General features: G+C 41.3%; 1 protein-coding gene and 1 pseudogene across 1 annotated transcript in view; one reads left to right on the plus strand and one right to left on the minus strand.

Moving 5' to 3' along the window:
- The first annotated feature begins 398 nt into the window (after positions 1 to 398).
- Positions 399 to 14,679, plus strand: part of Uhrf2 (ubiquitin like with PHD and ring finger domains 2) — an 80,569-nt gene continuing 66,288 nt past the window's right edge. The window contains exons 1-2 of the mRNA XM_075973823.1: positions 399 to 682; positions 10,835 to 11,068. Coding sequence (XP_075829938.1) covers positions 530 to 682; positions 10,835 to 11,068 — 387 coding nt within the window. The 5' untranslated portion in view covers positions 399 to 529. The remainder of the gene's footprint in view (positions 683 to 10,834; positions 11,069 to 14,679) is intronic.
- LOC142850673 (large ribosomal subunit protein uL5-like) lies at positions 7,955 to 8,501 on the minus strand (annotated as a pseudogene).

A 14,679-nucleotide genomic window follows, 5' to 3' on the forward strand; every position in this document is an offset into this window, starting at 1 on the left:
GAGAGCGAGACCAGCGTGGATCGGGCTCCACCAGCCCGGGAAGGGAACACGCGAGGGCGGAAGGCCTAGGGCGAGCCGGACCCTGCAGCCCCCGCCCCCTCCACCCGAGTAACGGCTCCGGGAGCCCCGCCCCTTTCCATGTTAGCGCCCTGGGGCTGTGCGTGAGGCGGAGCCCCGCGTGGATCTCGCGAGATCCGGGTTGGCGCCGTGACCTCCATGTGGGAGCTCGAGCTCTATAAGTAAACACTCGGCGCGGCCGAGACATGGCCCCTTCCTCTCTGTGAGGCGGAGGCTGCGCGCGGTCCGGGCGGGTTCCGGCTTCCTCTCCCCGCCCCCCCCCCCCCCCGGCCGGGTGGGCGGTCGCGTGGTTGGCCGCGTCCGTCCTCGTCCGCCCTCGCGTTCGCCAAGGCGCCGCGCGCGGAGAACCGGATCCTTCCGGGGGAAGCGGCGGGAGCCGGGCCGGGCGGGGCGCGGCGGCCCGAGCGCAGGGTAGACAAAGGGGGCCGGGACCCTTGTCCCCCGCGCCGCGATGTGGATCCAGGTCCGCACCATCGACGGCTCCCAGACGCGCACCATCGAGGACGTTTCCCGCAAAGCCACCATCGAGGAGCTGCGCGAGCGGGTGTGGGCGCTGTTCGACGTGCGGCCCGAGTGCCAGCGCCTGTTCTACCGGGGCAAGCAGGTGAGGCGCCCCGGGGGCGAAGCTGGGGGTCGGGCTGGGCCGCTGGCGGGGCGCGGGATGCAGGATGTGGGGCCCGGGCCTGCGGCTTTGCTCCCAGCGGGCGGGAAGGCCGGGGTGCAGGGCCTTGGAAACCTTGCTGTCCTAGGAAGGGGGACAGCAGCCACAGGCGTAGCGTGCGAGGTTCCTGGGTGCCTCTCTTCCCGCGCTTGGGGGGAGGGGATGATCGGAGCCGGGAAGGGCAGCGGGCTGGGTGGCGCAGCTGTGCCCGGCCGCAGGAGGGACGAGCTGGCATTATGGGCATCGCTGGCTTGCTTCGCTCCCCTGCCCCGGGCTCCCAAATGCGGGATGAAAAGTCAGGCACCTTCCCCCTGTTGTCTCACTGGAAGGATTGGAGCGCACTGAAGATGGGAAGGGGTCACGGAATGCATTGCCTGTCTCAGACCTGGGCTTTGGGAACGATGTTTGTAGCCGGAAGTCGGGTTTAAATCTGTTGAGTGTAGGGACAGCTTTACCTCTCACCTTTGAATGTTTCCCACGTTCAGGCTTTTAAAGTTAGCCCTTCATCATAACTAGCAGTAACTCAAAAGACAGGAAGTAGATTTGGGCCACAAGGGGCATCTCCGTTAAATTTAAGTGTCGCCCAGCCTGGTCAGCATAAGATATTTCCTATCCGGTCAGTCTCAGTCTGTGATTAGATCCTGGACCCATCTTGTTTTTCTTGCCTTTGTCTTTGTGTTGTCTTTAGTCCACTGAAAAGTTGGCATCTTGCAGACGGTAGACCACAGTTTGGCTCCAGTCCTGAGGTTTGAATTAAATGCAGTTCTCTGATTCGGTGGAAGTAGCCTAGAGGCCACAAAGCGTTTGGAAGGAATATTTTTGTTCCCTTTACAGGTTTACAACGTCTCAGAGGGAACAAGAAATTCAAAGTAACAGATTATACAATGGGAAAGGAGTCAGGATTTTGTTTTGGTGTTTGGAGGGCCTCTCCTGTGGAAAACCTGTAGCATTTTCTGCTGCTCTTGTAGCCAGTTCTGTGTTGATTCATTGTGTTGGACTAGTAAAGCGTTCACTTTACTAGAAAGTTTTTTTTTTTAAAAAAATTGTATCTGTATTAAATATTATGTAGCTTTGTGTTAATGTGCCTCCGGTGGCCAGTAACTTTTCCTTTTGGTTACCCGTGAAAGCTAAGTAGTCACATCTGAATTTTCTAAGTAATAATAATATACTGTACATTGATTCCCAAGATACTTGAGTGACTTAAATAGAAATTAAGGATGAGAATATAGTGGTGGGCAACAGCCCGAAAATGTAATATTGAAATAATGCTAAAGTAAGGTCATCTGGATGTCTTAATGTAAAGGTAGACTTTGGTTTAAATCCAGGACTTACAAAATAGACTTTCACTAAAATCACTAATAAGAAAATGCTTCCTGGTTGAGGATAGATAACCCTTGTGCACCCGCCCCCCCCAAACACACTGTTAATCACTCACTACTTCCCTCTCCCCAGCTGAATAATGAACCAGTAAGAATGAAAATAGAATTTAGGTGCCAGCCATTGACTTGGACACGAAAAAAGGAAAATATTGCTCCCAATTATTTACTTTTTCATGAATGACAACTAGCCAGGGCAGTGGTTATTATCTCCTTTTGTCTTTGATATTCTCCAGTTGATGGGGATAGCAAAGTGTGCTTGTAGCAGGCAGATAATTGGTACCACAGGGCTATTAATTTCCTGTAAAGTGAGTTTAGTAGAAAAGAGGTGTCCTGTCTCAAGATGTTTTACTGCCAAGTAATGGTATAAATGAGACAGGTTTATCTAATCGGGCACCATATTCCAAGCTGCTCTAAGACTGACAAGAGGATCACTGGAGCCTAGGAGTTTAAGGGACGGGGTAACACAGTGAGATTCTGGTCTGAAAAAAATTGCCACGTATTCATTTTAGTGTGCCCCAACCTGTTATTTATGCTGCTTTTTATCTTCGGAGTAGTGTAGTTGAATTTAACTAGGTTTCACAGGACTTCCCCCCCCCCCCTTAGGGTTTTTCTGTATACCCCTGCCTGTTGTGGAACTCACTCTGTAGATCAGGCTGGTCTTGAACTCAGAGATCCCAGAGATCTACCTGCCTCTGCCCCGAGTACTGGGATCGGAGATGTGTGGCACCATCTCCTGACTTCAGAGGAAATTTTTGTGAACACCAGACTTTGAAATGAACTTTAAAGGGATAACTTTGTATTAGTTTCTTTCTATTTGAATGTGCTTTCTGCTTTCTCAGGGCCAACAGCATTATCTTTGTGTGGATGCCTTACCATGGCCCACTGAAGCAGAGTATGTGGTTTACAAGGTCTCCAGGAACTCTGTACACAAAGTTTGGAAAGCAGTGTTGGGAACTCCACTTTTTTTTTCTTTCTAATGTGTAGGTGCTTTGCATAAACATATGCCTTTGCACCGTCTGCATGTCTAGTTTGCTGCAGAGGCCGGAATCTGCAGATCTGGAATTGATACTAGAGAGAGTTGTGAGCCACTTTGTGGGTGCTGGGAATCAACCCTGGTCCTCTGGAAGAGCAGCCAGTGCTCTCTCTGAGTAAATCTTACTCATAAACACCACACACCAAACTTTGATATTTAATTAGAATCTAGAGCTCTTGTGACTTCTAGAAGATTCCATATCCCCGCCTTCTCTTGCCATCACTGTTGGGATAGCCTTAAATAGATTGTAGGTGTGGATTGTGAACCGTACTGGAAGAAAAACTAAATAGTTGACACCCGCCTCCAAATTCTTTTTTTTTTCCACATAGAGTAAAGAAATGAAAGTATTTGTCTGTTTAAATACTGTGTATGTGTATTTATCTCCAGTTCATGACTGATGAATAACAGTTGCCCTCCACTTGTACCCTTAGTACTGTAGAAATGACTTCCCTGTTTTGGGTTTGTTTTTTTTTTGCTTCTTTTTTGCCTCTGCCAGCTCATCTCCCATCTTCCTTGGTTTCCCTTGCATTGTTATTGTAGCCCTTCCTATTTCCTTGATTTTCTTCTTTTTCTTCTTTTTTTTTTTTAAAAAAAAAACCTTTTTTTGATTTTTCGAGACAGGGTTTCTCCGTAGCTTTTTGGTTCCTGTCCTGGAACTAGCTCTTGTAGACCAGGCTGGCCTTGAACTCACAGATCTGCCTGCCTCTGCCTGGGATTAAAGGCCTACCGCCCAGTAGTTCATTCTTGCAGAGTCCTAACCATTTCTTTTTCTTGAGAGTCTTGTACCTTGAGTTTTTAAAAAGGCAGTTCTGAACCATTTACTTCTATAAGACATTGATGGACTACAGTTATATACTTTATTATTATTTTTTAATAATTTTTTTAATATTTATTATGTATACAATATTCTGTGTGTATACCTGCAGGCCAGAAGAGGGCACCAGACCTCGTTACAGATGGTTGTGAGCTACCATATGGTTGCTGGGAATTGAACTCAGGATCTTTGGAAGAGCAGGCAATGCTCTTAACCTCTGAGCCATCTCTCCAGCCCCATATACTTTAAATCTATAAGTATTTGTAATTTCTAGATCAGGACTTGTAAAACTTTTCCACTTGAAATTACTTTTGGCCCAAGAAATTTTTATGTAACTCTGGGTACGTAAGTATTGAAAATAGGTATGCCTATCAAATCTGCTAATAAATCACAGTTCATTTTGAAATTATTTGGTATTCACATAATCTTATCAGTTGTGTTAAAAGAAAAGCAAATTTGCATTTTACTAGATAGACATGCTTATTTTATAAAAAATTAAAAATGGGTTGAATATTTGATACTTCAGGACAGAACATCTAACCTTCTTCAGAGTTGATCATTAATTTTGATTTTATAGTTAATGATGAGAATGTTTTGCATAAATATGGTACAACAAAAGTATGTTTAGGGTGCTTCTAGAAAATGTTGGAAATTCTGTCTTAATTATTCATTCAACACATTAAAATAACTATAGCATGCGTAGTACAAAGTGCACATTGTGTTTTCAGAACTAAGGCTGTAGTGGAGTCACTGCGATGCAGCATGGACTTCTGCCAGAAGCACCTCATTTTTAGACATATTTTTATTTTGAATTAGTTTTTGGACATTGCACTTCTGAAAACATTACTATTGTCAGGTTATTGTGTATGTGATAATTTCCTTTCCCCGATATTCAGTTACGGGACCCCAGTATGGACTCACAACCAAGCGTTTAAGAAGCTGGGTTCCAGATGACCTCATCCCTTTCTCCCTCTTCCAGAGCATAATTTGAGTGACAGATAACTTTGTACCTGCACTTAACATTAAATATGGAGGAACTTAAGTAGTCTGGGTAAATTACTCCAACATTCTTAATAACTCTTAACAGAATGTGAGGCGTTTCTGAATAAAATGGCCTAAGCAGTGAAAAATAGTAACTTTTTTTTAAAAAAAAAAGACTGGAATATTGCCTATGAAATAGGAATGAGTGTATAGGGTGAGTGTGTGTGTGTGAAAGAGAGAGCTATTATGAAGAAAGATGACTTTCTTAGAGTTTCTTGCCTTGATATGTTTAGTGTTCTACTCTAACTTGTTAGATGTTACTTTCCTGCTACACGTTTAGAATGTACTACTGAAAGCAGTTTAAGTCATTCTTGGCAGTTATTTAATAGAAAATAATTAAAATTTGTATTCACTCCTAAGGTCTCTGACATTTGTTAGATACCAATAAAAAATGTAATGGAAACATCTTCAATTTATAATTAAGCTAGGTCTCACTGTGGAGCCCAAGCTGGCCTTGAACATGGGATCCTCCTGCCTCACCCTACAGAGTGGAAGGATTATATATATGTATGTGCCACAAGATTTATCTTAATTTTACTTCTTTAATGTCTCACCTGAGCATGAGACCCGGCTAGAGTGATTTGGAGAAAACTGATTTTTCCCTCTCCCAGCAGGTATTGTTTTGGAATGGATTACTAGTGCATTTGAATGGTTTATACTATTTTAGAGTTTTGATTTTCTACTTTTAAAGTTTTGAAGTAATTTTCATAATGTTTATTACATTGTCTAGACAAAATTGTACATTTTCACCTGTTTCAGAGTTAGAGTGTTTTATTTTTGGCTATTGAAGAATGTCAAAACGAAGGTTTGTTTTTTTTTAACCAAGTCTTTTTTTTTTTTTTTAAAAAAAAAGCTGCATATTTATTTCGCTTTCTGACTGTACTTGTGTCTTGAACACTTTCACAGCAATTTTCTGCTTCTCGATAAGGAAAGCCTGCTTGGTCCTGTCACGAACACACCTGGCATACGTGGAACCACTGTAGGCCCTGCTGACATGCTTCTTTGTCTAGACACTCTCTTAAGGACTTTTCAGTCTCACTGCACGAGCCCCTGATGTCTGCCTAGGCACATACCATATGTGGATCTAGGCGCTTTCCCAACATTTTTGGTGTAAAAATAAAAGATGCAAAGGTAAACAATCCTGTTACCAGGGATGCGAGACAGCCTAGTTTTGTTAGAGACTGTATTGTAGGAAAGCCCGTGACATGTGTCAAAGGCTAGAGCTCTCCGAGCGCCTCTAAGTACTGCTCCAGGAAGAGGAAAAGGCCACATTTTGTTTAAGTGATTCCCCTCCTTCCTAGGGAAGGCTTGGGGCTAGAAGAGTACTTTCTTACTGCTGTTTTAGTTATTTTTACATTAATTTATTTGTGTGCATCTGTTGTAACACATGCGGAGGTCAGAGAACTCTTTGAAGGCTTGTGGATCCTGGGGACCAGACTTAGGCCCTCAGGCTTGGCAGCCAAACCTTTACTCTAATCCATCTCAAAGCTTCCCTTTATTTAAAAGGAGTTAAAAATTTTTAATATATTTTGATAATGTTCTTCCCTTCCCCCAAGTCCTTTCAGATCCTGTCCCCCTTCTTACCCACTGAGCCTTAAAACAAAAACTTAATACAACAACAACAAAAACTCACCAAGACCAAGGAAACAAATAAAACTACATCCAGAAAGAAAAAAGAAATACCAAGCTATAACCAGTAAAAGCACACAAAAAAAAAACCTGTGGAGTCCATTATATGTTGGTCAGGTACTCCTGAACATGAGACCCGGCTAGAGTGATTTGGAGAAAACTGATTTTTCCTCTCCCAGTAGGTATAAGTCTTCCAGTTTAGTTGTTAACCTTTGCCCTAATAGCTAGTTTTTTATTCATTCTTGAAAATATAAAAAAATAGAATAAGATAAAATGAAAACTATCACATCAAAGTCAGATGACACAGACCAACAGAAGGAAAAGAGTCCAGGATTAGGCACAGGAGTCAGAGGCCTGCTCGTTTGTACACCCAGAAATACTAATAACCAACCCACTAAATTGGAAGCCATAATATATACTCAGAGGACTTGGTGCAGGCCATGCACATGCTGCTCCAGTCTCTGTGTTCATATGAGCTATGATCATGTTAATTTAGAGGGCCTTGTTTTCTTGGTGTCCTCTATCCCCCCACTGAGCTCTGGTTTGATGGAGACATCCAATTTAGTGCTGAGTATTCCAAGATCACTCTTCATGTCTGGCTGTGGGTTCCCATCCACTGCCAGTGGAAGCTTCACTGAAAGCTGAACAAGGCTCTGATCTACATACATAGCAGAATATCATTAGTTGTTTTATTGCCACACCACTTTCTTTTCACCCTAGGTCCCTTGGGCTATCTAGTCTCAGCTTCTTGCTCACTCAAGCGGTGCTGGATGTGGGTTCTATCTCAGGGAAAGGACCTTAAGTCAAATCAGATACTGGTTGGTTACTCCCACAAGCTTTTTGCCACCATTGCCCTGGTATATCTTGCAGGCAGTACATCTTTGTAGATAAAGGGTTTGTGGCTGGCTTGGTGTTTATGTTTTAAATACATTAACATTCCTATTCATATGAAGGCTTACTTAGTTACTGGCTTTGGGTACTGAGGTGTGTGTGTGTGAGAGAGAGAGGGAGAGGGAGGGGGGGCGCGGAATGAACCCAGGATGAGTACTGCCTGTGAGCTACTTTGAGTCCCTCGGATTAGCTGAGCTGTGAGATAGTACCTAGTTTAATTCCTTGATCCCTCTACTGGGAAGGTTGTGAAATTCTTGATTCCTTGTACTATTTGACAAATAAGAATACTTGTAACCTGTAAAATTGTGCTAGCTATGGTCTTGGGTCTGCCACCTAAATAAATCTCACTAGTGAAGTGATAATTAAAGGACAGATGTTTCCCTCTCCCCTTTCTCTGTAGTTGAAATCTTTTTTTTCTGAGAAAAATTTTATTGGCCTTTTGGATAAAATTTATTTGCCAGGAAGAATGATCCATCATACTTCTGCTAGAACCAGCACATGGCTTCCTCTTTGCTGATTCCGTGTTTGGCCCCAATACAGCCTGCCCTGCGCTTCTTGTCTGCAATGCTGAAACCTGGCCTGCTCAGCACCACACAGAAGTCCAGGCCGTAGATCCCAATGCTTGGGTCATATTTGATGCCCAGGTCTTGAATCTCGAAGCTGAAGTTCCCAGTATCTGAAAAGTTGTTTTCCATAACTCATACTCCCGCCCCTTCAGGCCTTTCTCCACAACTTCTGCCTTGGCTCCACGGACAGTTCAGTGAAGAGCAATCTTTTCATTTCTCCTGATTCTGAAGGACCTGACGATGTACCTAGCTTTGGAAAAGACAGGTGTGTCTGGCCTGTGAGCTGCTCCAACACCTTGGCTGCCTGGGTCAGTCTGTCTCTGCTCTCCCCAACACAGATACTGAGGCAGAGTTTGCAGATGCAAAGTTCCCACATAGGGTTCTCCTTTTCATCCTGACCTTGCGACATGATGGAGGACAGGAGTGTAGTTGAATTCTTAAATGTCATGTTACTGTATTACACAGTTGTGAATGGTATGGATATTGCATGAAAGAATGGTTAATGCAATGCTTAAATTGATATTTCTGAAAGAAATTGTAGTTTTGATGTTTAAGAAGTTTAGTTTTAACAGTCAACTGTTCATATACCCTTTAAAGAAACAAAATAGAAAATTGGTGTCTTAGTTTGGTTTACTATTGTTGTGAAAAGACACTACGACCATGGCTACTCTTATAAAGAAAACATTGAATTGAGGGGACCTGATTATAGTTTTAGAAGTTCAGTCAATTTTTGTCATGGCAGGGAGCATGGCAGCATGCAGACAGAGGTGATGCTGGAGCTAAGACTGCTACATCTTGTAGGCAACAAGGAATCAACCGACTTACTGGACAGTATCCTGAGCATAAGAAACCTCAAAGCCCTCCTCCACATTGACACACTTCCTCCAACAAGGGTCCAACAAAGCCACACCTCCTGATAGTGCCATTACATATGAGATTATGGGGGCCAAATACATTCAAACTGCCACAGTTGGTTTCCTAGACTGCTGTAACAATACCAGAATGGTATGGAGAGCTGTCTTCAGGCTTCTGTTTTGAGGAAATAGTGTTTATTATCTTGAAGTTGTTACCATTCCATTTACATGGCAACCACTCCATTTATTTACATGACTTTCTTGCCTGTCTCCCCCCTCTCCTCGCACTCCCCCCTCCATTGCCCTGCCTTTTCTGTGTCTCTCCTTGTTTTTAGCAAGAACACCAATTAGACTGGATTAGAGGTCCTCTTAATGATCCCATTTTATATTTATTACCTGTTTAAAGACCCTGTTTCCAACCTAGGTCATATTTTGAGGCATTAGAGGTTAGGGCTTTAGCATGTAAGTGTTTAGAAGACCCAAGTCGTCACTCCATAATAATAGGCTTTGAATTTCTTTTAGTCATGTGCTGTCTTGGATTATATCTAAAGACCCCATTTCTAAATAAAATTAGGTTCTGAGGTAAGCCATTCCCTTGATGCTGGAAATGAAATCCCTGAGTCTTAACATATGTCATGTAGGGACTCTTCGGCCCTCTGAGGTACTGTGGAGTAGAACTTCTAGTATATCTGATCATGTCTTTTGGGAGGTGGGGGTGTGGTGGAGGTGACAGTGGGCACAGATAAGTTCATAACCTTCTGAAAATGTGGGTGAATTGCAAGATAATTTGTGTGATTTCCTAGATGACTTTGTGACAAAATTTGCTAGTATTTGCAGATGGATAGAATTAGAGAACCATAGAGAAATGGAATATAGTATAATTGAAATATATTTCTGATGTGGGATTCTCCTCTGTATGCTGTGAATACCATTGGTTAATAAAGAAACTGGCTTAGCCTGAGATGGTGAGCTAGGTGGGGAAAACTAAACTGAATGCTGGCAGAAAGAAAGGCCAAGTCAGAGAGAAACCATGTAGCCCCTCCCCCCACCAATCAAATGGAACTTTACCCAGGTAAGCCACAGCCATGTGGCGATACACAGATTACTAGAAATGGGTTAAATTAAGATGTAAGAATTAGCCAATAAGAAGTCAGAGCTAATGGGCCAAGCAGTGATTTTATTAATACAGTTTCTGTGTGGTTATTTCTGGAGTCTGGGCAGCAGGGAACACACAAGTGGCCTTCTTATAGCATATTTCTGATTAGTTTTTTAAAATATTCTTCACTTAAAGGAAGTATTAATTGCGCTTCAAAAAGATAAAGTGCTAATAACCGCTATTACATGCAGCTTGTAAAGAAAACAATAAAGTTCTCACTTTCAAAATTTATTTTCCCACACTTGGAGTGGATTTAGGCACTGTTGATTAAAATAAGTTTTGTTGAGAGAGCCTGCGTATCATATACTTGTAATCCTAGCACTTGGAAGGCTGAGACAGGATCACGAGTGAGGCTAGCCTGGGCTGTATAGAGAGACTGTCAAAAGACTAAGACACAATAACAAAAAGTGATAAGAGGCTAAATGTAGTTTAGAGAGTTTGTGTGTGTGTGTATGAGCTACACAATGAACTATGAGAATGCAATAGCTATGTACAGTTTTTATTTTAATGACATTAGTGTAATCTGTAGTTAATTTGGAGTGGTTCTTAACAATTTACTGGGGTCCAGAGAAGATGCTGAAAATAGAAGCCATAAAGTAGTAAAAACCATTTCAAGATCATTAAGTTGTAGAGTTGTCAATTTTAATAGCTTATATAGAATATGTGGACAAACTAAACGTAGAAATATAAGTTTTGAGATAAGCACTTCAATGTAGTTTTCTGTTTTTCTAGTTGGAGAATGGATATACTTTATTTGACTACGACGTTGGACTGAATGATATAATTCAGCTGCTAGTTCGTCCAGACTCCAGTCTTCCTAGCACTTCTAAGCAGAATGATGTTCAGGCTAAACCCCGTTCTAATAATCAGCCTAAAGTAAAGAAAACAGCAAGAGGGGGATCTTCCAGCCAGCCATCTACATCAGATCGTACTTGTCTTATTGATCCTGGCTTTGGACTCTATAAGGTATGTTACCAGACTTGTTGATTGTGACAATAAAAATGCTTATTCTCTGTAAGATGCAATGAGTTAGTAAGCATTGATTTCCATTAAGTAAAGATTCCAGCTATTCATATTGTGTCAGAAGTAGTCTTTGAAAATTGACCATGGGGCTAGGGATAGCTCAGCTGGTGAGCGCATTTATTTATTTATTTATTTTTAACAGATATGAGACTCTGGGTTTGAGTCTCAGCACTACCAGGAAGAGAAATATTGTAGTGGAAATATGTAAATGGTATATGTACAGTTCAGAGAATGATAAAACAAACATATTTGTGTAATACCACCCACGTGAAGAAGTAGAATGATGCCAGGACTTTTGAAAAGGGCACTGCTTGCCTCTCCCATCTTCCAAGGGAATTACTTAGAGTAACATTTTAGTGCAAATTCTCTTTTTTCTTCTTTATTACTTATATGTACACATGTCTAAACAATATGCTGTTTTTATCTGTAGCTGTATCTCTTTATAATGAAGTTGTCCTTTTCCTCGCCATAGATGTTTCTTATGTATATAGTTACATTTTATTCTTTTATGTTATTGTGGCTACTTTATCAACATGCAACTGTATGTCTAGTATGTATTTATTAGATGTCTGGGCATTGTTCCAGCTTCAGTTTTTAACAATGCTGTTTAACCCATATATACTCTGCTGCACATGTGCTAGAATTCTAAAGATTTCTATTTAAAAAAAAAAAAGAGGTGCTGATTGCTCACTCAAAGATTTTTGTTGTTTCATTGTTCCATTTGTCTGTCCCTGTGCCCATGCCATTTGAATACTGTATCTTTACAGAATTTTTTGATAACTTCCTTTTTCTCATTTCTCAAATATAACATCTCTTCAAGGGTTTTTAGCTTTATAGTTTGCTACAAAACTTGTAATAAAAAACTGTTAGAATTTGCTTATGTAAAACTACAGAAGACCTTACTGAAATTTCAATGGGGATTGCCTCTATAGATCATTTTATATATGAGTTTTTTAATTCATGGACACAGATCTCTATCAGTTTTTTTTAATTTTATAATGAATGTTTGAATTATTTCTGCTAACTTTATGGTTTTGATGCTACTTAAATGGTCATTTATTTACTGGTGCATAGAAATTCAGTTGGCTTATTAATTGACTTTTGAAGAGCTACTTTGTTGTATTGCTACTTCTGTTGTATTTAAAGCACTGAAACATGCCATTTTGTCTATACTAGTTCATATTTTGTAGACATCTATATTAGTTTATTTCCTTTGCTAATAATATAGTAATGCAGAACAAGTAATGTCTAGAGGGCTTTATTTTGGCTTATGGTTATAGCGAAAGGCCAATGAGCTGCATCTGGTAATGCCTTTCTTGCTGGTGACAAAAAAGAAACAGTGTATATGTGGTCTTTCTTTTTGCTTTTGTTTGCTTCCCTTTTTTTGAGACAGAGTATCTCTGTAGCTTTGGGGCTTGTCCTAGAACTTGCTCTGTAGACCAGATTAGCCTCAGACTCGCAGAGATCTGCCTGTCTCTGCCTCCCTAATGCTGGGATTAAAGGCCTGTGCCACCACAGCCCGGCCTTTCTTGCTCTTATAAATTAAGCGTCCACATTTATTTATAAGAGATGGATGGGTCTTGCTGTGTTGTTGAAACTGTCCTGGAATTTCTGGGCTCAATTTTTGCTTCAGCCTAGTCCTCAATAGCTCTTCATATCGTACCTTGATGAGGATTGAACTCTACTACCAGCGTTAGAGGGTTAGCCCATACTCAAAACACTTAGCCCATACTCAAAACACTAAGTACTAATCCTCTACATTTTTTTCATGTTGTTACTTTTAAAGTAGACTTACTTTAATACATATATTAGTTACGTTTTATTGCTGTGGCCCAGTGCCTAACAAACAGTTTAAAGGAGGGAGAATTTATTTTAATCCATAGTTTCAGGAAGTTCAGTCCATGGTTGCTTGACTCCATGCATCTTGACAGAGTGTCATGGCTATGTGAAACTATGGTAGAGGAGCTTCTTTGCTTATGGTAGATAAGGACCAGGAGAGGTAAGAAATATTGAGCTGGTATAACCTTAAAAGGCACACCCCCACATGACCTGATTTAAAATCTGCTCCAACACTTTTTAGAATCTCCCTAAAGAGTGCTTTGAACCAGGATTTCAACCACAAATGTGATGGAGACATCTCGTATCCAAAGACTCATGTCCTCTCATAATTACTAATATTTGTTCATTGTTTTAACAGTTCAAGCATTATTCACTAGTCTTAAATTCAGTGTCTTGTGATACTGAAGGTGAAATCTTTACCATGAGTCCCTGTCAGGTAAAAACACATACTTAATGCAAAGTAATCATTCCTACTCCAATGGGAGGAACAGGAAACAAAGGGTTAGGTAAAGTAAGACCAAAACCTAGGGGTGCAAATATTGAGTTCCATAGCTCCATTTCTAGCTTCTAGGGCATGTGATGTCGGCAGGTAAGCTGCAGTGGGTTTGGGTAGCTTCACTCCTGTGAATTTGCCATTTGTAGCCTACATGTCATCTTTCTGGTTACGTTACTAATTGTGGCTTGTTCAACATTGTTTGCGTCTTCAATATCCTGGAGTCACTGAAGCTTAGGTTTTACCCTTGAAGCTTTTTGTATTGTTTGCTTGGGTTGCCTGCATGAAACATGCTTCTGCCACATATTAACTGACTTTTCAGGCCTTGTTTTGAAATCTTACTAGAAGTTTTCCACCACTTTTGCATTCTATATCTTTGTAAAATCACATGATCAATGTCAGGGTCTGTTACCAGCCTGAGAAGTCCCCTTTGCCCATGGCTACAGTGGCTTGGGTTGATGAATGTGTGGAAATTCTTCTCTAGGTGGCTCATCTTGCTATAAACAGGTTACCTGGAGGTACTCTTTTTCCCAAAGGAGGATCTTTCAAAGGAATTTTAAAATGGTTATATTCATTAAATCTTCAATGGGTAAAATATGAGCACTTCCTAACCTACCCTTTAAAGCAACTTTTCTATTATTAAAATATTTGGCTCCTTTCTAACAACACGAAACTAGCCATGCAAAAACAATGTGTTCCTTAGCCCCAACTTTAACCAGGCTTTTCTGACCAAATTGTAGAATTTTTCAGACTCTTTTGCTCTAGTCAGTCTCCCTGAAAATTCAGCTTTCTACAAGCTCTGGAGAGAAGGCTCAGTGGTTGAGAGCAATTGCTACTGTTGCCAAGCACCTGGAGTCTGTTCTCAGTGGCCATATAGCCGCTGATGGCGTCTGTAATTCCAGTTCCAGGGAATCTAGCTCTTTCTTCTGGCCACCATGAACACCAGGCATACTACACACTGTGTGCTTACTTGCAAGAGAAATACCCATACACATAAAATAAAAATAGGCATTTTTAAAATGTTCCGCTTTCCACGAGTCTTAGGTTGTGGACATGTGTGTGGGAGGTGGGAGCCTAGTCTTCATAGTAGGCATCCTTTTGGTCCTCTAAGCTTATTCTAGAATTGCCCAGTAAGTTGAGTTTACAGAATTCTAAAGTGAAGTTAATGTCTCCAAACTTTTCCAAATCTCTCTCATAAACAAGTTTCTGAGGCTTAGAGTTT

This window comes from Microtus pennsylvanicus, chromosome 5 (genome assembly GCF_037038515.1).
Source record: "Microtus pennsylvanicus isolate mMicPen1 chromosome 5, mMicPen1.hap1, whole genome shotgun sequence".
Lineage (NCBI taxonomy): Eukaryota > Metazoa > Chordata > Mammalia > Rodentia > Cricetidae > Microtus > Microtus pennsylvanicus.